At 42.4% G+C, this 21,987-nt stretch overlaps 1 protein-coding gene across 3 annotated transcripts in view; it reads right to left on the bottom strand.

Moving 5' to 3' along the window:
- The window catches only part of tmem163a (transmembrane protein 163a), a 96,203-nt gene extending 75,016 nt beyond the window's left edge, over positions 1-21,187 (bottom strand). Inside the window, exons 1-3 of one of the 3 annotated variants that reach the window (XM_007896187.2) lie at positions 21,138-21,187; positions 7,551-7,770; positions 5,228-5,347 (exon numbers count right to left, since the gene is read on the bottom strand). In XM_007896187.2, coding sequence (XP_007894378.2) covers positions 5,228-5,347; positions 7,551-7,770; positions 21,138-21,158 — 361 coding nt within the window. In that variant the 5' untranslated portion in view covers positions 21,159-21,187. Of the gene's footprint in view, positions 1-5,227; positions 5,348-7,550; positions 7,771-15,692; positions 15,779-18,709; positions 18,820-21,137 lie in introns of those variants that run through there. The other 2 variants (XM_007896188.2, XM_007896189.2) reach the window with 2 other exon arrangements.
- Between the last annotated feature and the right edge of the window lie 800 nt (positions 21,188-21,987).

Raw genomic sequence — 21,987 nt, 5'->3', positions numbered from 1 at the left:
GGCACATATACAGCCTTTCCCATCACTTTATGATAATAATCCTTTTATTTGATATATTACATTACATTAACCGTATCGCCCTTCACAGGATATTCTGTGTAATTCTACGCAAACATGGCCCAGCAATGAAGCAAAGACTAATTTTTAGTGCTCATTCACAGATACATTTTTGGCCAAACTGGGAGAAAATCCATTCTATTCTTAAAAAATGCAATGGGATGTGTAATGTCCACATATATGGACAGACTGGGCTTAGGTTTACAGTCTCATCTAAAGCACAAAATCTCCAGCAATACAGCGCACCCCAACACTGCATTAGAGTGTCAGCCGAGACTGTGAGTTCAAAGACCCAACGTAGGAGTGATATTATCTCCTTTCAGCACATCTGTTTCTTCTCATTTTTTTCTGTAATTGGATTTATGTTTTAATTAGCTTATAGAAATAAACTTGGTACCATTGTCTGCTTAATGTGATAACACTGTCTGGCAAATTAGGTGATATAATGAGTTGGTTGTCACTGGGAGTCTCATAGGAGCGAGCCTTGACTCATTTTTCTTCCTGACCTAACCACTGAAGATTGATTCGAAACAAATGGCTCATAGGAAGGGATGTAATCCAAATAATTGGGGAAAGCAAACAGATAGCAGGTTCATGGATACTCTAAAATCAAAACAGGAATAGTCTAAAAAATAATAATAATAAGTGAATTTGGTGGAAATTTTCATCTTCACATCAGTGAATTTGAGTCTGAGGTTGAACAATGACAACAACAAAATTACATTTGTATGAAGCTGAGGAACTGCGAGAAGAATCTTATATCTTCTCTTCGACCGTGCCTTCAGCTCCCCTCTCGACTCTCTACCCCCTCCTCGCTCCCTCCCTTCCCTCCCCTCACCCTGACCATTTCCCCCCTGCTCGGGTCCCGACCCAATTCTCCAGCGCCTTGGGATGTCATCCCGACGTGAAAGGCGCTCTATAAATGAAATCTTGTTGTTGTTGTTATAAGGATTTCAACTCACTGACATTGATGGTGAAATTGTATTCATTGTTAGAGGATGGGTGAGGCATCCAGCATTGCAATGCTCTATCTCTCTTATGAAAATTTAGCAAATATACCAAGAACACAACCACACATTGATTGCTGCTTCTGAACACTACAAACATTGTGAATTTTATTCTATTGGCAACTTGGTTTCACATAGTACTGTTTAATATAATACTGTAAAGCTCACTTGGTCTCCTTATTTAAAAAAGGACATACTTGCCCTAGAGGGGGTGCAGCGTAGATTCACTCGGTTAGTTCCTGGGATGAGGGGACTGACTATGAGGATAGGCTGAATAAACTAGGGCTGTATTCTCTAGAGTACAGAAGAATTAGGGGAGATCTTATTGAAATTTATAAGATTCTTAAAGGGCTGATAAAGTAGACACTGAGGGTCTGTTTCCCCTGGTAGGAGAATCTATAACCAGGGGTCACAGTCTTAAAATTAAGGGTCAGCCTTTTAGAACAGAGTTGAGGAAACATTTCTTCACTCAGAGGGCAGTGAACTTATGGAATTCACTACCCCAGAAGGCTGTAGATGCTCAGTCCTCGAACATTTTCAAGGCTGAGAGTGATAGATTCTTGAAAAATAGAGGGATTAGGGGATATGGGGATAGGGCAGGTAATCAGAGTTAGGTGAGAAGATCAGCCATGATCTTATTGAATGGCGGAGCAGGCACGAAGGGCCGAATGGCCTACTCCTGCTCCTAATTCTTATGTTCTTATGTTCTTATGTTCACTCAATATTGTTTGCATTATACCATGTTCTGTGAACTATTTAATGTATGGCTTGTTATTATAACCATAAAGCATTTGCAATAAAGTGAAGAGAACTGAAAGTGCATTGGGAAAGAGAACACTATCTAGGTGCAATGCACTGTAATCTTTCCTGATAAGTATCCATTCATAAATTCTTGACATTTCAGTTTACAGGCATCTCAGTTCAATATCCCACTGCATAATAGGATTTTTTTAAAAATAGAATTGGTACAGGAACTAGAAAAGCACTCAAGTGAAATTAAAGTAATCCATCAACCAAGAATAAGGTCTAACATCCAGAAGATGGACTTTGAAATTGTTTGCTTTAAAAACAACTTCAATGATTTTCTTCATGCCAAACGTAGAAGTTGGAATTATTTCAACTTGAATGTAATTTCTGGCCTAATAAACAGTATTGCTAAACTCTGGGTTATTTGTTTCCTAAAAAGAGAACCTTGTTAAAGATATTGTGTCTGTTTTGTGCCCAAGAGTGCCTTATATTTGCTGTGTTTAGAGTGATCTATTCTTAGATAAGTACTCTCATTTACAACTTATTCATCATCTTCACTATGATAAAAGCCTGCTTTCCAGTTAAAAAGCACAGTTGTTTGTTGCAAATAGAAATCCTTTCATATAACAACAACAACTTGCACTTATATGGCCCCCTCCACACAGAGTAGCGTTTCAAAGAGCTTAGCAGTGACGGAACCTGACTCGGGGGGAGTGGGGAGGTGGCTGTGAGCACGGACGCAGAGGAAGGTTTTTAGGCGGGACTTGAAAAGGGGGAGAGAGGAGGCAAGAATTGAGGGAGAGTGTTCCAGAGTTTCTGGCTGAAAGCACGCCTTTCGATGGTGGGGCGGAGAATGCAAGGGACGAGCAGGAGATTCGGCCGCCCGCATTCTCACCAGCATGAAACTCCGCTCCCCGATCACCCCAGTCCTTGCCAGACTGCACTGGCTGCCTATCCAGGAGAGGATCGATTTTCAAGATCCTCACCCTCATATTCAAGTCCCTGCACTCCTCTGCACCCCCCTCTACCTTTCTGACCTCCTCTCTCCTCAAAACAGCACCTGTTGCCTTTGTTCCTCCAGGTCTGCCCTCCTCCTCGTCCCCCAAGTCCTCCGTTCCACCCTCGGCGGCCGTGCCTTCAGCCACTATGCCCCGAGGCTCTGGAACAGCCTTCCTCACTCCCTTCGTCTCACTCCCTCCCTTCCCATTTTCAGGTCTCTACTGAAGACCTTTCTTTTCAAACGCGCCTTTGGTCACCTTCCCCCCCCTCCCCCTGGCTCGGTCCCGGGATCTGAAACTGTAAAGCGCTCTGAGACGCCATCCGGCATGGAAGGCCCTATATAAATCCAAGTTCTTGTTGTTGTTGTGCCATTCGAGCGGAGACGCCAGATGGTGGACTGGGGAGTGAGGACATCGGAGAGGTAGGGAAGTGCCAGGGAGTGAAGGGATTCAACGAGTGTGAGGATCCTGAAGTCGATCCGTTCAGTATTGGGGAGCCAGTGGAGCCTGGCCAGAACTGGTGAGATGTAGGTCCGGAGTTTGATCCGGGTCAGTATGCGGGCGGCAGAGTTCTGAATAAGTTGGATCTTTTGAATAGTGGAACTGGGGAGACCGGCGAGGAGTGCGTTTGAGTAATTCAGGCAGGAGGTGACAAACGCATGCACGAGGGTTTTGACTGCATTTGGAGTAAAGTACGGTTGGAGGTGGGCAATGTGGCAGAGGTGGAAGAAGGCGGTCCTGGTCAGGGACTGGATGTGGGGGAGGGAGGGCAGCTGGGGGTCGAACCGGACACCAAGATTGTGCACTAGTTCGGTGAGTGTGAGGGAGAGCCCAGGGAGGAGCCAACAACAAAATTACATTTGTATAGCGGCTTTCATGTCGGGAGGACGTCCCAAGGCGCTGGACAGACAGAGTTACAGACCCGAGCTGAGGGTTGGGGTGGGGGAAGGGGGGAAGGCAGAAGGGGAAGCAGGGAGATCGAAAGCATGGTCGAAGAGGGGTCTTGAGGTGGGTCTTTAAGGTGGTGAGGGAGGGGGCGAGACAGAGGGACTATGGGATGGAGTTCCAGAGGGTGGGTGCAGAGCGGCGGAAAGCCCGCCTGCCGATAGTGGGGCGAGCAGGGCGGGGGACGTGAAGCAGGCCTGAGCCTGCTGAGGGAGCGAGTAGGGTAGTAGGGGGTTAGGAGATCGCAGAGGTAGAGGAAGCGAGACCGTGGAGGGCTTTGAACGTGAGGACCAGGATCTTGAACTGTATCCTCTGGGTGATGGGAAGCCAGCGGAGCCCTTTTCATGCATAATTCAGATTTCATATTCAAAATGTGTAAATTGGCCACAATACATATTGAGATCCCTATTCTGTAGACTAATATGACTGTAATACAATAAACTCTAATTACTAATTCAAAGTAAAAGTCCTTTTTTCAGTGCTTTTTGCATTAAAAAAGAGATAATAATACCTTCTCATAGTCTTTTGCACTGAGCGTCAGAGAGAAATCCTTTGAGTATGAAATCAAAATAATAGTTACAAAAAGAAAAACTGGAAATGCTGGAGATATGAAACTACATTTCTGAAAAAATATAAAAGAGAAAGCCTTCGATGATCTCTACTGTATGTTCTTTCCCTCCAACAACATTTTGTCTTTCTCTTTCAAAGTTAATTGGCATGCTGTGAATATTCTGTTTTTCACTAAAAGCTTCAACATTCGTAAGAAACACCATCTTTTTATTCTGGTGCATTGTTTGGCAAGGATGTGGAGTCCAATAGAAACAATGAACTGTGATTACCATGAGATCAACAATGCCTAAAGAGAGGTTAACTAAAAATGCCACAGATCATACATGACATACAGTACGAGTTTTTTTGCTAACATCCTGGTTTACTAGGATTTGAAAGTTTGTGGTTTCACAGCTTTTCACAGTTACCCCTCCCATCGAACAAAGTTTCAAATGAAGTCACCTCATGTGAATTTTTCTCAACATAAATTGCTCTGGGTTTTATAGGCTGCATCTTGTCTCAGATGTTGAGTTTTGCTTATTACCTTCAACCGAAAAATCTCCAATAATTTCCCAAGTGGTTTGAAATCCTCCAAACTTTGGGTCCAAAGCAATAAATTAACAGTTGTGTAAATGACCAGTAACTGTCAGAAAATAAACGTGTTGTGTCTGCTTCAGTAGTAAACCATTTGAACTAATATTACATAAAACATTCCCCCCTTCTTCTGCCCTCACCGGTTTTGTCCTTTGCATTTACTAATTGCTCACTCACGAATTCATCAATTGCCAGGCAGCAAATCACCACCAACACCACATGCAGCAAAATAAATCGTTATGTGATTATACCCCCTGCAAGGCTGGAGGGTTATTATGCACAGCAGTGCTGGGATTGTGTGTAGACAATGAGTTATGGGTCAATACTCACTGAAGGCAGCCACAGCCAGGGATAAGGTGACAACTATGGAGACCCAGGACACCCATAATGCCTTCTTGCGGTAGCTCTGGGCTTCGTGTGGTTTCAGCCTCTGGCTGCTCTCCAATAAACCTACGTGTGAAAAGAGTAGTGAAGAAATTAATTGTCTTACATGACATTCATGTTTAAGGTGATTTCTTCAGTAGAGGTGGGAATAACAAAATCAATAATAATAATGCTTGCATTTGATATAGCGCCTTCGAGACGTTTCAAAGCACTTCACAGAATATACTGTAAAGTGAACTGACTGTTTTTTTTGTGTGGGCGAAACGCAGCAATCAATTGCGTACAGCAGTGTCCCACAAATAGTCGTGGATTGAGTGACCAATTTATTATTACTTTTTTAAGGAATTATTACCCCCGGGAAAAGCGATCTGCCAATCGACTAACAACTTACTGCTAGGTAAACAGAGGTATGTGGAATAAGGAAAGTTGCCCAGTGTTTTGCCTTGCCGGGAATCGAACCCAGATTTCTCACTTGCAGGGCAAGTGCTCTAACCACTGAGCTACAGGCCTCCAATACAGTATTAACCAACTTTGATCAGATCTCAGTTTAGTGAAGGATAGCATCATTCAGCATTAACTAACTCTGGCCAGGATCTTCCTTTGCACAGCCAATAAATTTAGGTCAAGTTGATGAATTTTAATTTTATACATTTAGTGGAGTCCTGTAGTATAGCGGTTAGAACACTCATCTCGCATGCGAGAAGACCCAGGTTTGATTCTCGGGCAGGGTGAAACGGTTGTTAGTCGATCAACGGATTGCTTTCCAGGGGTAATAATTCCTTCAAAACAAAAGATAATAATAATAATTTGGTCACTCGATCCATGACTGTTTGTGGGACACTTTTGTGCGCAATTGGCTGCTGCGCTTCGCCAACCAAATATACAGTACATTTACTTTACAGTATATTCTGTGAAGCGCTTTGAACTGTCTCAACAATTTGACAACAATGCGCTATACCAAATGCAAGGATTATTATTTAGACCATAACATAACTGTTTTGAAATTAATTCTGACAGAGCTCCATTCTTGATGTGTTTAATAATTCATACCCTTCCTTTTATGCAGTTTTAGAGAGCATATTCGATACTGCATTGCCTATTTTATAATTTTCCCTTATTCTCATTTGATTTTTTTCCCCCCAAAGATACATGTGCTAAGTTTAATCCTTGAAACTGAACCATATAACTGCAATTGATGAACACAGTCAATTGAACTTCCTAAGGGGCTTTGATTATTCTGAAATTATGCTCTGCTTAAGGCCCAAATGATTGTAGTTGTTTACCCTACACTGCAGAACAATGGGTATGGACTGTCTGTCCACAGAAGTTTCATATGCGACCCCTTAATTCCTCGGACATTTCCTCATTCAGTATTTTACAACAAACCACAAATTGGGTGGAATCTTTTTCTGATTTCTTCCTGTGTTTGTACCACTAAAAAGGTCCAATAAACATCCCCCCTCCACCCACCCACTCACTCATTCACTCACCCACTCACTCACTCACTCACTCACTCACCCACTCACCACCCACCCACTCACTCACCCACTCACCCACCCACCCACTCACTCACTCACCCACTCACTCACTCACTCACCCATTCACCACCCACTCACTCACTCACCCACTCACCACCCACTCATTCACCCACTCACTCACTCACTCACCCACTCACCACCCACTCACTCACCCACTCACTCACCCACTCACTCACTCACCCACTCACTCACCCACTCACCACCCACTCACACACTCACCCACCCACTCACTCACTCACTCACTCATCACCCACTCACTCACGCATCACCCACTCACCCACTCACTCACTCACTACTCACTCATCACTCACTCACTCACCCACTCACTCACTCACTACTCACTCATCACCCACTCACTCACTCACTCATCACCCACTCACTCATCACCCACTCACCCACTCACTCACTCACCACCCACTCACCACTCACTCATCACTCACTCACTACTCACTCATCACCCACTCACCCACTCACTCATCACCCACTCACTCACCCACTCACTCATCACCTACTCACTCACTTATTCACTCACTCACTCACTCATCACCCACCCACTCACTCATCACCCACTCACTCACCCACTCACTCACCCACTCACTCATCACCTACTCACTCACTCACTCACTCATCACCCACCCACTCACTCACTCACTCACTCATCACTCACTCACTCACTCGCACGATCTCTCTGTCATGTCATTACCCGCTGTGGAGTCGGATCTCACACTCACCTCTGTTCTCCACCATATCACTGAACTGAGCGCTTTCACTGATCCTCATTTGGTTGTCCTTCTCGGTGTCGAAGTGTCCCTTGTGCTGACCGGGGATGGCGGGGTACCGGCCGTGTGCGGGGGGGGTCTGGTTGGGGGGAGACTGCGGATCCGGAGGTGCGGATTCCATGGCTAAAGAAGGCAGAGTGCGGCGCTCGGGGGGTGTGGGGGACGGACACGTCTGCACAGGGAGCAGGAGATGGAGAGAGAGAGAGAGAGGGAGAGAGGGAGAGAGAGATTTTAAACGCGAGCTCTCACACGCGAACCCTCAGATCCATCCACACGCCGCTGTGAGCCGGAGAGCGGTCAGTAACAGAGAGACGCAAATTAAAATTCACGTGGATTTGTTTCTCTGAGGAATTCCTCACTGGTCTCTGAGACTGTGTGTGTGTACACAGCCCCGACTCACTGACTAGTGACTGGTGACTGACTGACTGGTGACTGACTCACTGACTGACTGACTGACTGGTGACTGACTGACTGACTGACTGGTGACTGACTGACTGGTGACTGACTGACTGACTGACTGGTGACTGACTGGTGACTGACTGACTGACTGACTGGTGACTGACTGACTGACTGACTGGTGACTGACTGGTGACTGGTGACTGACTGGTGACTGGTGACTGACTGGTGACTGACTGGTGACTGGTGACTGACTGGTGACTGACTGACTGACTGGTGACTGACTGACTGACTGGTGACTGACTGACTGGTGACTGACTGGTGACTGACTGACTGACTGACTGGTGACTGACTGGTGACTGGTGACTGACTGGTGACTGACTGACTGGTGACTGGTGACTGACTGGTGACTGACTGACTGGTGACTGACTGACTGACTGGTGACTGACTCACTGACTGGTGACTGACTCACTGACTGGTGACTGGTGACTGACTGACTGACTGGTGACTGACTGACTGACTGGTGACTGACTGACTGACTGGTGACTGACTAACTGGTGACTGACTGACTGACTGGTGACTGACTGACTGGTGACTGACTGGTGACTGACTGACTGACTGGTGACTGACTGACTGGTGACTGACTGACTGACTGGTGACTGACTGACTGGTGACTGACTGACTGGTGACTGACTGACTGGTGACTGACTGACTGACTGGTGACTGACTGACTGACTGGTGACTGACTGACTGGTGACTGACTGACTGACTGGTGACTGACTGACTGGTGACTGACTGGTGACTGACTGACTGACTGGTGACTGACTGACTGACTGGTGACTGACTGGTGACTGACTGACTGACTGGTGACTGACTGACTGACTGGACTGACTGACTGACTGGTGACTGACTGGACTGACTGACTGGTGACTGACTGGTGACTGACTGACTGGTGACTGACTGGTGACTGACTGGTGACTGACTGGTGACTGACTGACTGACTGGTGACTGACTGGTGACTGACTGACTGGTGACTGACTGGTGACTGACTGACTGGTGACTGACTGACTGGTGACTGACTGGTGACTGGTGACTGACTGACTGACTGGTGACTGACTGACTGGACTGACTGACTGGTGACTGACTGACTGGACTGACTGGACTGACTGACTGGACTGGACTGACTGGTGACTGACTGACTGACTGACTGACTGGTGACTGACTGGTGACTGACTGGTGACTGGTGACTGACTGACTGACTGGTGACTGACTGACTGACTGACTGACTGGTGACTGACTGACTGGTGACTGGTGACTGACTGACTGACTGGTGACTGACTGACTGACTGACTGACTGGTGACTGACTGACTGGTGACTGGTGACTGACTGACTCCAGGCAAAGCCTCTGCAGCTGAGGTTTCTCCTTCAACAAAATAAATCTCTTTTGAATCATAATTCAGTGTTGCACACTGTTACTTTGTGTACAGGATCACACTGCCACACGTTTCCCCAATTAAGATTTCCACCTTCTCTTATAAACTTTATTTTGCTTTCAACTGAACTTGATACCCAACTATTTTTTTACGGTACAAATTCAGAACAATCACATATGATGGTGTACTATAACGAAGGTTCTTAATTCTGTGATTTCCAAATGGTAGTTGTAATACTGCACAGACACAGGGTTACCAAATCTATGATGTTCCTTGTTCTGTATATTAAAAAAACATTGTTTTATTTGGGGATATGTTACATTTAACACATTTGTATTTATCCATTTCAATCTGAAACATGATGTGTGATAAAGTCTTGCAAACTGGTTCTGAATGCAGCGAAGGATTGCAGTTCATGTCAGCAATGTTCCTTTTCAGGTCTTTGAGGCACTGGGGGTTCAGTGCTGAGATAAAGGATTAATGCAGGAATCGTAATGACAAAGAAAAATGCTCCGAAACTGAACTTCTGCAGTGAAGAGCATCAGGGAATCGATAACCAGAGAGAGATCCCATTGCAATACACAGAGCTGCTATTTTTATCTGTTTTACTTGCAACTGTGAAGTGCGACGTGCAATGCAACTGGAATTGTGTCAAATAGTGTGTTCTTGCTGGTAATAATATACATGTTCGATTTCAACCCTTGGGACCATGTGTATCAAGTGTCAGACTGCAATTACATTCCTGGGACAGTTGATGTCTCTGCTTTACCATCTGCAGAAAATGTCACTTGGGTGTGAGGTTTTACTATCCTGTTCATTAGCAGCCAGAGCTTTGAAAGATCTAGTATTATAAATTCTGTATTTTCATCATTCCACTTGTTTGAAGATGTATATAATATGCTGATAAATGCAAGTGGGTGATGCCTTTATTTAATAATCTTTAGTTTTGATTTGAATATAAATGCAATTTGTTTGGTTCTTGTTAACTTGAAGAAAGCTCATAGTTTGTGGATGCATTCAAAATAATTACTTTACTGAAGACTGATGAGATTAAAACAGATACCATCTTGGGATAAACATCGCACAAAAAGTTACATTTAATATGTATTCTTTAATGTTTCCTCCCCTCCTGAAGATGCTTTCAATCTCCTGGCCATGTGACACACAGAGATTTCTCACCAAAGTGATCAATCTTCTACATTGCCCTGGACATGTCCCCACCCGAATTAATTGACCTTGGGGCCATCAGGGGAGCATTGCTCAGAACACTCGCTTTGCACGTGAGAGGACCCAGATTCGATTCCTTACTCCACACGTCTCTGTTTACCTAACAGTAAGAAGGAAACCAGTTGATAGTCGATTATCGGATCACTTTCTGGATGCAATAATCTATTAAAAAAATAATTTGGTCATTCTGTCCACGACTGTTTGTGGGACACTACTGTGCGCAACTGGCTGCCGCGTTGCGCCCACAAAATACACAGTCAATTCACATTGATGTATATTCTGTGAGGCGCTTTGAGACGTCTCAATGACGTGATAAGGTGCTATATCAAATGCAAGTATTATTATTAGAACCATCAGAACTGACACTACTTCTGTTTTCATGGGATATTCACTTTCGCTCCTCAACCCAAGTGTAGCTGCTCCTCCTGGAACTGAGATCAGCACTGACCAGGAATCCAGTTCCACCCTGACACTGCATTAACTGAATCACGAGGGGAGTCCTTTCATTTGACTTAACCTTGCTTTTCCTCAAATATGTTCAGCTCATAAGTGTAACGATTGGAACAAATACGTAGTCTCTTAAAGTTCTGCCTAATTTACAGCAAACACGTAATGTTTAACAAAGACAAATAACGTACTCAAAAAACTGAAGCATTTTCAGTGCAGTAACAGCAAAAATCTTTTAGCTCGGCTTCCTTGCAAAAAAAATTGCTTATCAACAATGACTGACAACACACATTACCTAATGCATCATACAGTGTTAACAATGTTCAGTGAATTGTGCTGTTTGCACACTCGAACCTTTCAGATGTGATATCCATATTTAACACATGTTACAACCCCGTGGAAGCACCTGGCGTAAAACAGTATCATCTTTGACTACGAGCTCATGCAGCAAAGAAAACCAAAGGGTTAGGGTAAGGGTTAGGGTGTTTTAGTTTGACAAAACTGCAAATCATGATTCGAATTTCTAACAGACCTCCCCAAATTACGTCTGCAGTCATATTTCTATATAATCCATATTGCCCGAAACAAGAATGAGATGAAACATCAACAGTGTGGATTACGTCTAATTTTTTTTAAAAAGGTTGTTTTAATTTTTTATGACTTGGATTTGATCCATAAAGTTAATGTCCCCAGAAAGTGAAGACATATTTAGCTTTTATGCTGCTGCATCACTTTCATTTACTGCTATTAATTCTATAGTTAAACCCATCAGTTATTTACTACCAGCTAAACCAGTCAGGTTGGTTACAGCCGGTCAGATTATCCACTTCCTGTTACCACAGTCAATCTATAATTTTAGTTACATTTATAATTTATTTAAAATTTATAATTGATTTAAAAATAACGCAAATATTATGGAAAAAATAAAAAATAAATACAACTATAAACATATCCTCCGCAATAACAAAGTTTCATAATGTTCTGATTCGCTCTCTCCATCTGTTTCTTCCTCCCTCTGCCCTCTCCCTGTCTGTCTCTCTCTCTCTCCCAGTCTGTCTCTCCCTCCTTCTGTCTGTATCTCCCTTTCTCTCCCTCTGTCTCCCTCTCTCTTTCTCTCCCTCCCTTTGTCTCCCTCTAACTTTCTCTCTCTCTCCCTCTCTCTCCCTCTGTCACTCTCTTCCTCTGTCTCTCCCTCCCTCTCTCTCCCTCCTTGTCTCTCCCTCCCTGTCACTCCTACCTCTCTCTCCCTGTCTCTCCCTCCCTCTGTCTCTCCCTCCTGTCACTTCCTCCCTCTGTCTCTCTCTCTCCATCTCCCTTCCCCCTCTCTCTCTCTCTCCTCTTTCTCTCCCCTCCCCCCACCTCTCTCTCTCTCTCCATCTCCCTCTCTCCCTCCTTCCTTCCTTCCTTCCCTTCCTTCCTTCTCTCTATCGCTCTCCCTCCCTCTGTCTCTCTCTCTCTGTCTCTCGCTGGAAGGACTTGAAACTTTCAGCAGAAAGCAGCAGTTGGAGGTTTACCACTCACTGTTAGAACTGCGAAACGACAAGCAGTCCCGAACTGACAGGAACAATCCGAGATGTCAGATCCGACCCCAAAACAACTACCTCAACCCTCATCCCCAATAATAACCTGTGGCCTCACCAGGGACTCCAGACAGGATCAGCCTCAGAGCCCGGTCCAGGGGCCGGTCTGCTGCTCCCAGCCTCTGGCAACGTGGTATAAATACGATGCAATGCATCAAAATCCGCCTTCTTTCGCGATCTTTGCACATTAAAAAAAGTCAGCCTGACCCCAGCCTGAGCTGTGTGGCTGCCTGCAGATGGCGCAGAGGTGCCGGGGTTACACACAGCACAGCCCCACTCACCCCGAGCGATGTGTGACCAGGATCTCAGCTCTTACCCTCTAATAACGTGCAAGTGGAGTCCTGTAGCTCAGTGGTTAGAGCACTCGCTTTGCAAGAGAAACCTGAGTTCAATTCCAGTCAGGGCGAAACCTTGGGCAAGTTTCCTTACTCCACACAGAGCCTAATAATAATCCCTCCAAAACAAAAAAAATTGGTCATTTTCATTCTAGGACTGTTTGTGGGACATTGCTGTGCGCAATTGGCTGCCGCGTTTGCCCACAAATATATGGTCAATTCACTTTACAGTCTATTCTGTGAAGCGCTTTGGGACGTCTAGAAGACGTGAAAAGCGCTATATCAAATGCAAGGATTATTATTATTATCGGTTTCTGAACTGCATCGTTTCGGCAGAGTCACTCTCAAGTATTTCACTAGCAACGTAAGATGCTGACACGACCCAAAACCCACATGAGTGAAAAGCGGAGAAATCGAACCTTTTTTTTCAAAAAAAACATGTATTTATTTTATAAAAGTGAACAAACAAAAAATGTGCTCCACTGATGGTATTTTTCTGTCGCAAATCTGCCTAAATGTAACTTCCCATTCACCCTGATTGGATATGGTATGATGTAAACCACAGCCAAGTATTTAAAGATCTGGAAGTTAGGAAAGTTGAACATCTTTAAGGTCCTCCCAATGGGAAAGGTGCTCTACAAATGTAATTTGTTGTTTTTGTTGTTGTTGACTCAACGGTTTAAAGTTCCGACATTGATTGCACCATCATCGATTCATGTCACAAATAAGTCAGAGCTCCACAAATGCTTTGCAAATACACGTATTTTATATGTAACGAGTGTAAATTACACAAATTGGGCTACTGATTCGGTGCTACACATTGACTTAGCAGATTCCCATTATTCATAATTACTTTGGGTTTAAAAGTACGTTGATAGGAGGACATAGGTTAGTGGGCAGATCAGCAACAAATCAATTCAGTGGGGGAAAAAGGTGAAGTTTGGAGAGGAAGGATAAAAGTTCTCTAAGTGGTATACAGTTGCACTTTAATGAAGTGGAGGAAAGACAAAACCGAGGAGTACTGATATAGATTTAACAAGGGGAGAACAAGTAGACAAGAACATCAAAAATAGCGATTGGGAATGCTAGCAAAGGCCATCTTGTGATATTTGCTCAGCGCCTCGAGACATCTTGCCGATGTGAAAGGCGCTATAAAAACACAATTTGTTTCAAGTTTCAACTTTCCTTACTCCACACGGCTGATAATAATCCCTCAAGAAAAAGGAGCAATAACATTTGGTCACGCAATCCACGACTGTTTGTGGGACACTGCTGTGCACAATTGGCTGCCGAGTTTCGCCCAAGAATATACAGCCAATTAATTCACTTTACAGCATAGACTGTAAAGCGCTTTGAGATGTCTAGAAGACGTGAAAAGCGTTATATCAAATGCAAGGATTATTATTATTATTTGTTGTGGTTGTTTGCTATCTTTAATCAGACTTTTGGGATCTTTTCTCAGCTAAGAAATAGCCTTAAAGAAAACTATGTTTGTGAATTTGACTTTCAGTTTACGAATGCTACAGCCTTGCTGAAGATTGAGATTATCCCAATTTATCTACATTTTTTCTTAGTGCATTTGTTAATGAGGCACAATTTCTATCCCAAACATTGAATCACTGTGAGTTCTAGGTTGTGAATACCACATTTTAAGTGTAGTCCAAATATATAAGTACTTCCCATTAATCCTGAATGACATTTTACATCTCGAACCATTATTCATTTGTCCTGATCAATTACAAACCCAGTCATTATCCTAACTTTATCATGCTCTCCAAGTATCAAATCACCCCATGGATCTCACTAAGGCAAAATACTGCAGATGCTGGAAATCTGAAACAAAAACAGAAGTCGCTGGGAACCCTCAGCAAGTCAGGCAACAACATCTATGGATAAAAGAAAGTGAGTCAACTTTTCGGGTCCACGACCCTTCGTCAGGACCGAAGGGTCGTGGTTCTGACGAAGGGTTGTGGACCTAAAACACTGACTCACTTTCCTTTCTCCATAGATGCTGCCTGACCTGCTGAGTGTTCCCAGCGACTTCTGTTTTTATTCCATAGATCTCACTGTTAGGCAGGATAGCATCCGGGAGCACTGCAAAGCACTGCACTCCATATGTCGGTACGTGTGCCCTCTTTCATGTTCCCACTGACCAACCGACTGACAGTCTCTGTATAATAATAATAATCCTTGCATTTGATATAGCGCTTTTCACGTCGGGAGGACGTCCCAAAGCGCTTCACAGAATATACTGTAAAGTGAATTGACTGTATATTTGTGGGCGAACGCGGCAGTCAATTGCGCACAGCAATATCCCACAAACAGTCGTAGATTGAAAATGACCAATTTGTTATTTTATTTTTTTTGGTTTTGGAGGGATTATTATTAGGCGTGTGGAGTAAGGAAACTTGCCCAAGGTTTCGCCCTCTGCCTGGAATGACTCGGGCAATGGTGAAGGGGTACTAGACCAATCCTGTCTTCAGAGGATAACCTCCTAACATGGTTCATTACCCATGAGGGTCAGCTCATCACAACATATTTCTCAGTCCTAGCTCAATTTTCATGGTTAAACATGCTAGGTGTAATAAAACATTTTAAGCTAATGTTGAATTAACACTCAGTACTCTTTCACTTCCGTGAAATGTCTAGTTTTACATATGGTTAAAAAAATGTACCTTTGTCAACAGACCTCCATCGTTTCCAAATTCCAAGAATCAAAGCTTTCCGTCCTGCTTGGCCAGGATCATTTTGAACTAGTTGTAGAAACACTAAGGTAGGAAACCATCCATGTTACACAGGTCTGACATAATTTGTTCCTCCCTTGTGAATACTAGAAATACTGTGTCCACTTCTGCAACAGGGGAAGTAAGATATAGTATCACACAATATTCTTGGGTTGTGGTGGTACTCAATCTTCCTGAAAATGTTCCAGACTTCTTCAACCAACATTGGCTTGTTTAATGTCCCACAGTGTGGCAATTGAAAGACACAATTTTGCTCGAGGCACCTGGCACTTGGACAAGCTCACAGTGACCCCCCCACCACCCCCAGTTGGATGACTCACTGGCTGACAGGCCGGGGAGAGAATTCAGCTTTCACGCTCACTGGTTGGCTTCCTTGTGATCAACAGTCTGTATAATGCTTTGATTATTCAGCCATCTGGATCAGGGTTTCCTAATCTAACAACCTGTAACTCACATGAAAAGCAACTGCTAAAATGCTCTTTAATATCAGCTGACTCAACAGTGTCATATTATCTATCATAGTTTCCTGTAGTTTTTAATCCCCGATTTAAAACAAATTTCAACATGCTTCTGTGGTGAGATATGAATAAGACAGAATACACTGGGTAGTTGCACTTCCTTGTAATTTGCAGCACCTGTAAATTTAGCAGAAAAATATAGGATTTGCATTACATTTGCAAAATCTTAATTTCTGTTCTGTCTCTCACATTTCCTCTTCTTTTTGATCACTGCTAATTTCCTAATTTCCTCCTCATGCTGCTGTTACTTTGTTTTGTTAGACTCCAGTCTTTAAAGCAGTTTCAACTCAGCATGTGCTGGCCATTGTTCTAAAATCGTGCTCATATGCTATTTTTTGCTTCAGTTGGTCCAATTTATCCTTGTCACGGTTTGTCTGGTCTATAAGCAATACACCCCCATGCACTACCTCCTCCTCTCCTGAAAGTGATGAATTTGCTGGGATAAAATTCCATAGGCACCCGTTGACCCCTAGGAACTTGCCAATGCAGCCAGTCTTCATGTGGGAGTTTTAGCAATGCTCCATTGCTCTTTGTGGAGTCCTGTAGCTCAGTGGTTAGAGCACTCGCTTTGCAAGCGAGAGACCTGAGTGAGTTCAATTCCAGGCAGGGCGAAACCTTGGGCAAGTTTCCTTACTCCACACAGAGCCTAATAATAACCCCTCCAAAACCAAAAAAAACAATAATAAATTGGTCATTTTCAATCTACGACTGTTTGTGGGACATTGCTGTGCGTAATTGGCTGCCGCGTTCGCCCACAAATATACAGTCAAATCACTTAACAGTGTATTCTGTGAAGCGCTTTGGGATGTCCTCCCGACGTGAAAAGCGCTATATCAAATGCAAGGATTATTATTATTATTATCATTATTATTTTTCTAACTTGGACGAGTTTGGATTCATGATTTTCTACTCTGAAAATCTCATTCATATCTTAGCAACTCAACACTCATAAACCAGAAGTCGTAATAAACACAATTTTCAATTTTCAACGTATCACATTTCAAGCCTCACTGTTAAAACCCAGCTGTTAGTCAATAGACAGATCACTTTCCGAGAGTAATAACCCCTAAAAAAAATGGGGTCACTCAATCAGTGACTGTTTGTTGGGCACTGCTGTGCGCAAAAAATGGGGTCACTCAATCCGTGACTGTTTGTTGGACACTGCCACGTTTCACCCACAAAATACACAGTTTTTCATGTGAAGTACTTTGAGACATCTCAACAATGTGATAAAGTGCTATATCAAATGCAAGGATTATTATTATAAAACAACTAAAGTCTGGAGTTTAAATTAATATCAGTCTTCTGTCAAAAGCCTACAAATGGATTGGCTCCATTGTGTGAAGGGCTTAAAGCTTGTTGTGTCTGTGGAGTTAAATGTTTTTTTCTGATAAAAAGAATAAGAAGAAAGCAAACAAAAAATGCAGAGACATTTTTTATGTTAAAGTTCATAATACATTAGTCTATTTATTGGTGAAACACAATTTTAGTGCTAAATTCCCCTTTTTGAGAATATGTTTTTAAAAGGCTAGACAATCAAGTAAAAAGAAGTGTTTCTCTTTTATATGTAAAGCAGACGCTAAATTCTCCAACAAATATTTGGTATATATTTGTTGATAGTTTGTTTGACTTTCTGTACATTTCACTTGATGGAAAATTGCAGGAAACATCATTATTTTGAAATTTGCCCCAAAATTTGCTGGCATTAAACTTAACCGACATAATGTCACTGCACATCATCCGGCCTCTCCCCCTGGCTTGTTGTCAGTCTCAGCCACCGTGACGCGCTCCGGGATGCTACCCCACGTGAAGGGTACTATATAAATGCAAGTTGTTGTTGCTGTTGCACACAGGACAATGAGTTTTCCTATTTTGTTGGCTGTTATCAGAATAATCAAAAAAAGATCATTATCTATGACACATAAATGGCCCAAAAAATAACAATCTGATGAAGTTAAGCATTTTTATGACATGTCCAAATCGGCTGTATTTAACAACAGCAACAAGTTGTATTTATATAGCGCTCTTCATGTGGGGTAATGTCTTAGAGCACTGAACCCTGGCACAGCTTGAAATTAAGCTGGGGATCTACATAGGTAAGGGCATTTTAAAATAAATAAAATAATCTTGCTGAATTCTATTTTACATTAGCAAAGCACTAAAGCACGCTTGTTGAAAAAGGTATATTGAATCATAATATACTAAGCACATGTTCTAAAACATGGCATAATTACTTAATTCACTCAGCAGATAGGTAGATAGGTAACAATTCAGGATAAGTATGCAACACAAACTATAAAGATTACTTCTAAAATAAATGATTGCAATCAAAATGTCTAACACTGATCTTAGCCACATCAGTCGTAAGATAAGTGAACTAGATCTCCAATCAAAAACAAGAACAATTATCTTTGCTTATTTTTTACTTACAAAACGAGTGTTGTGTTGGCTATCGGGTTAACTTGCAGCCCATTTAATAAAGCTTCGGAATCATTCACCAGAGCTAGGTTGAACGGTGTATTCATTTGCGCCTTTAAGAGTTGGCTATGTGGCATGAGTTATAAGTTGGAGGTTTGTGATTGGTGGACTGACGTCATGCTCCATGCGTTTCAGATATTGCTCATTCAACTAATATATACAAGCTCAGGAACATCCTGGAAACACACAATAAAAAAAATCTTACTTTCTTTTCCAGTCACATGTTACAGTCTCACTGTGAATGCCTACACCAAAATTGCTGTACTGACTACAGAACATTTAAACCCAAACTACAAATGATGGAAAACTGTAACAGAAGATATGAACTAAATATTAATAAATAATAAAACACTTGCATTTGATACAGCACCTTATCACGCTTCAAAATGTCTCAAAGTGCTTCACATGGTTTGCTGAAAAGTGTGGTGACTATATTTGCAGGCAAATCCAAAACAGCTAAATTGAACTAGATAGATCAGCATTTTCTGAACTACACCCTAAATTCCCATTGCGATTAACATTAGGATCATATCCTCACAAATGTTATTTATAAAAGGATGTGAGCACGTAGTTGTGAGAGTGCTTTGTTGTCAGAAGTGCAATCCTTTGAAATGCTAAACTGAGGTCCTACCCAACTCGGGCCTGAAATGCTGTACTCTGTCCAGCGCCTTGGAACGTCTTCCCGACATGAAAGGCCCTATACAAATGTAATCTTGTTGTTGTTGTTTACCTGCCTGTTCAGGTAAGCACCAAACAAATGATTTTGCAGACTGCTGCTACAGGTAGATATCACCATGGGTCTATTATCTTCCAATGTTGTGATGATAAATTCTATATGAACTATTGTTACCTGCATTATTGCTCCTACATTTCCTCACTGCTTTCTATCTGAAATGCTGCATACTGTCCAGCACCCTGGGACGTCCTCCCAACATGAAAGGCGCTATACAAATGTAATCTTGTTTTTTAGCATAAAGAATTGAGCAGAAGTTGACTTCGCAGTCTTGCACTAGCATATGTAAGCAACGTTTTAATATTTTCACATCATATTCATAGGCACAACACCACACTTGCACAAAGGGACCCACTTTAAATAAGAACCTTTGTTTAATACACAATTTAGTTTCAGCTCCAATAGGTATAGTATATCTGTAGAAAATAGTGTGAATGTATGAGTAGGTGCAAAACTTGTAAACAGATAAATACACATGACAAGGACGCCTGCATTGAAAACATGAGGTTTAAGCAGCATTTTAAATCTTTACATTGTTCGCATTGAAAATGTGCAGTTTTAACATTTTGTTTAGTCTGCACCTTGAATTTTAACTGTGATAGGCACCAATAATTTTATCTGCTTTATTTTGTTCTAAAAGGTGTAAAATAAAAAAAGTTTTTTTTAAATCAATGCAGTTTAGTTTGTAGGGAGAGTGAGAAACATCAATGTATGTATGTATGTATGTATGTATGTATGTATGTATGTATGTATGTATGTATGTATGTATGTATGTATGTGTGTGTGTGTGTGTGTGTGTGTGTGTGTGTGTGTGTGTGTGTGTGTGTGTGTGTGTGTGTGTGTGTGTGTGTGTGTGTATGTATGTATGTATGTATGTATGTGCAATGCATAATATGTGCAAAAATGTCTAACTCAAGGAGACAAAAGAGTTCTCTCTTTAACATCATCTGACAAGGACAGCACTTTACTTAAAAGGGTGTTCAAAAAGCATCATATAATATTCCCTAATTTCATCATAACTTCTGGAAATGTTCATCATCTCAAAAGTTTGACCTTTAAACGAAATGTTACAATACATTTCAAAAAAATATTTCAAATTCAAGAAGATACAGAGAAACATGTATAACGTAATTGGAATGGAACAGAAAACTGTCCTGATAAATGGGCAGGAGGAGTTCAAAATTATTTGTTTTTCCAAACGAAAGAAATACAGCGAGTCAAGTCAGTATGCCTTTGAACTTAACACCACCAGCATTCGAGATGATGATTAGATGGCATAGCACAGCAGGATGTTTTAGATCTTATTAATGACATATAACAAAGTGAATAGGATTCTTTTGAACTCAACACTAACAGAATGTGAGCTGGTGAGAAGATAGGAGAACAGGATCTCACATTAGCAGCACTCCATTCTCTTTCTTATGCTAGCTTATCACTGCGGCAACAGAGAGCCCATTCAAAAATATTGAGTGGGTGGGAGACATACTGGCACATAAAGAACAAACTCCCACTCTTCACCCGGGTCTGTGCAGCAGCATCTGGCAACATATTATCTCAAGTTCTTGCTTCAATAATGACAACGTAGGGCTGCATGAAATATACCTAACAAAAAATAATTCATTAAATCAATAAATATATAGTCCTTACATTTAATATTGCTTTTGACATGCGGAGAACATCTCCAAATCCTTACAGGAAAGACTGTAACGTGAGATGACAGCAGGTGAAGCACTGCCTCATCAAGGATTTCAGGATTGCTGGAGCAAGGCAGTACCGGTCTGGGAGCAAGGCCAGTGGGAGAGAAGCCAAGACATTGCCCAGCCTCAAAGGACCTGTTATCACGGTAACACAATAGCTTGGTTAGGCAAGCTCAGATTGCCTTATCTGTCAAAAAGGTCACCAGCCACCATTGGGTAATAGTGTATTTCTAGGCAAACGTGGCAGACAATTTTCACACAGTGTTGCCCACAGCACAGCCATGAAGTAAATAACCAATTTTATTTGGGGAGTTGTAGGCTAAGACATTGGAAGACACTCCTTTCTCTTTTTAAATAGTACCATGGGATCTTTGAGATCCACCTCAACAAGCAGATGGGATTTTGGTTTAATGTCTCATCCAAAGGACAGCACCAACAAACAATGCAGCACACCCCAGCGCTACTTTGGAGTGTCAGCGTGGACATGGAGACTTTGAGCTCACAGTCTAGTCTAACACTCCAGTGCAGTACTGAGGGAGTGTTGAATTGTTGGAGTTGCAATCCTTCGGATGGGACGTTAAAGTGAAGTCCTGTCTGCCCATTCAGATGAACTTTAAACATCCCATGCATCTATTCAAAAAAAGATGGGAGTTTCTTCCAGTATCCTGGCCAAAAATTCCTGAGGTAAAATTGATCATTCACTGGTTAACTGTTTGTGGGACATTAATGTGCGCATTTGACTGTTGGGGTCACCTACAAATACCTATTCATTACAGTTCACAGTAATATTCTTATGAAGC

The sequence above is a fragment of the Callorhinchus milii genome, unplaced genomic scaffold (assembly GCF_018977255.1).
Source record: "Callorhinchus milii isolate IMCB2004 unplaced genomic scaffold, IMCB_Cmil_1.0 Scaffold6, whole genome shotgun sequence".
Lineage (NCBI taxonomy): Eukaryota > Metazoa > Chordata > Chondrichthyes > Chimaeriformes > Callorhinchidae > Callorhinchus > Callorhinchus milii.
The sequence above is the reverse complement of the archived record's forward strand: the minus strand, read 5'-3'. Positions and strand labels throughout refer to the sequence as shown.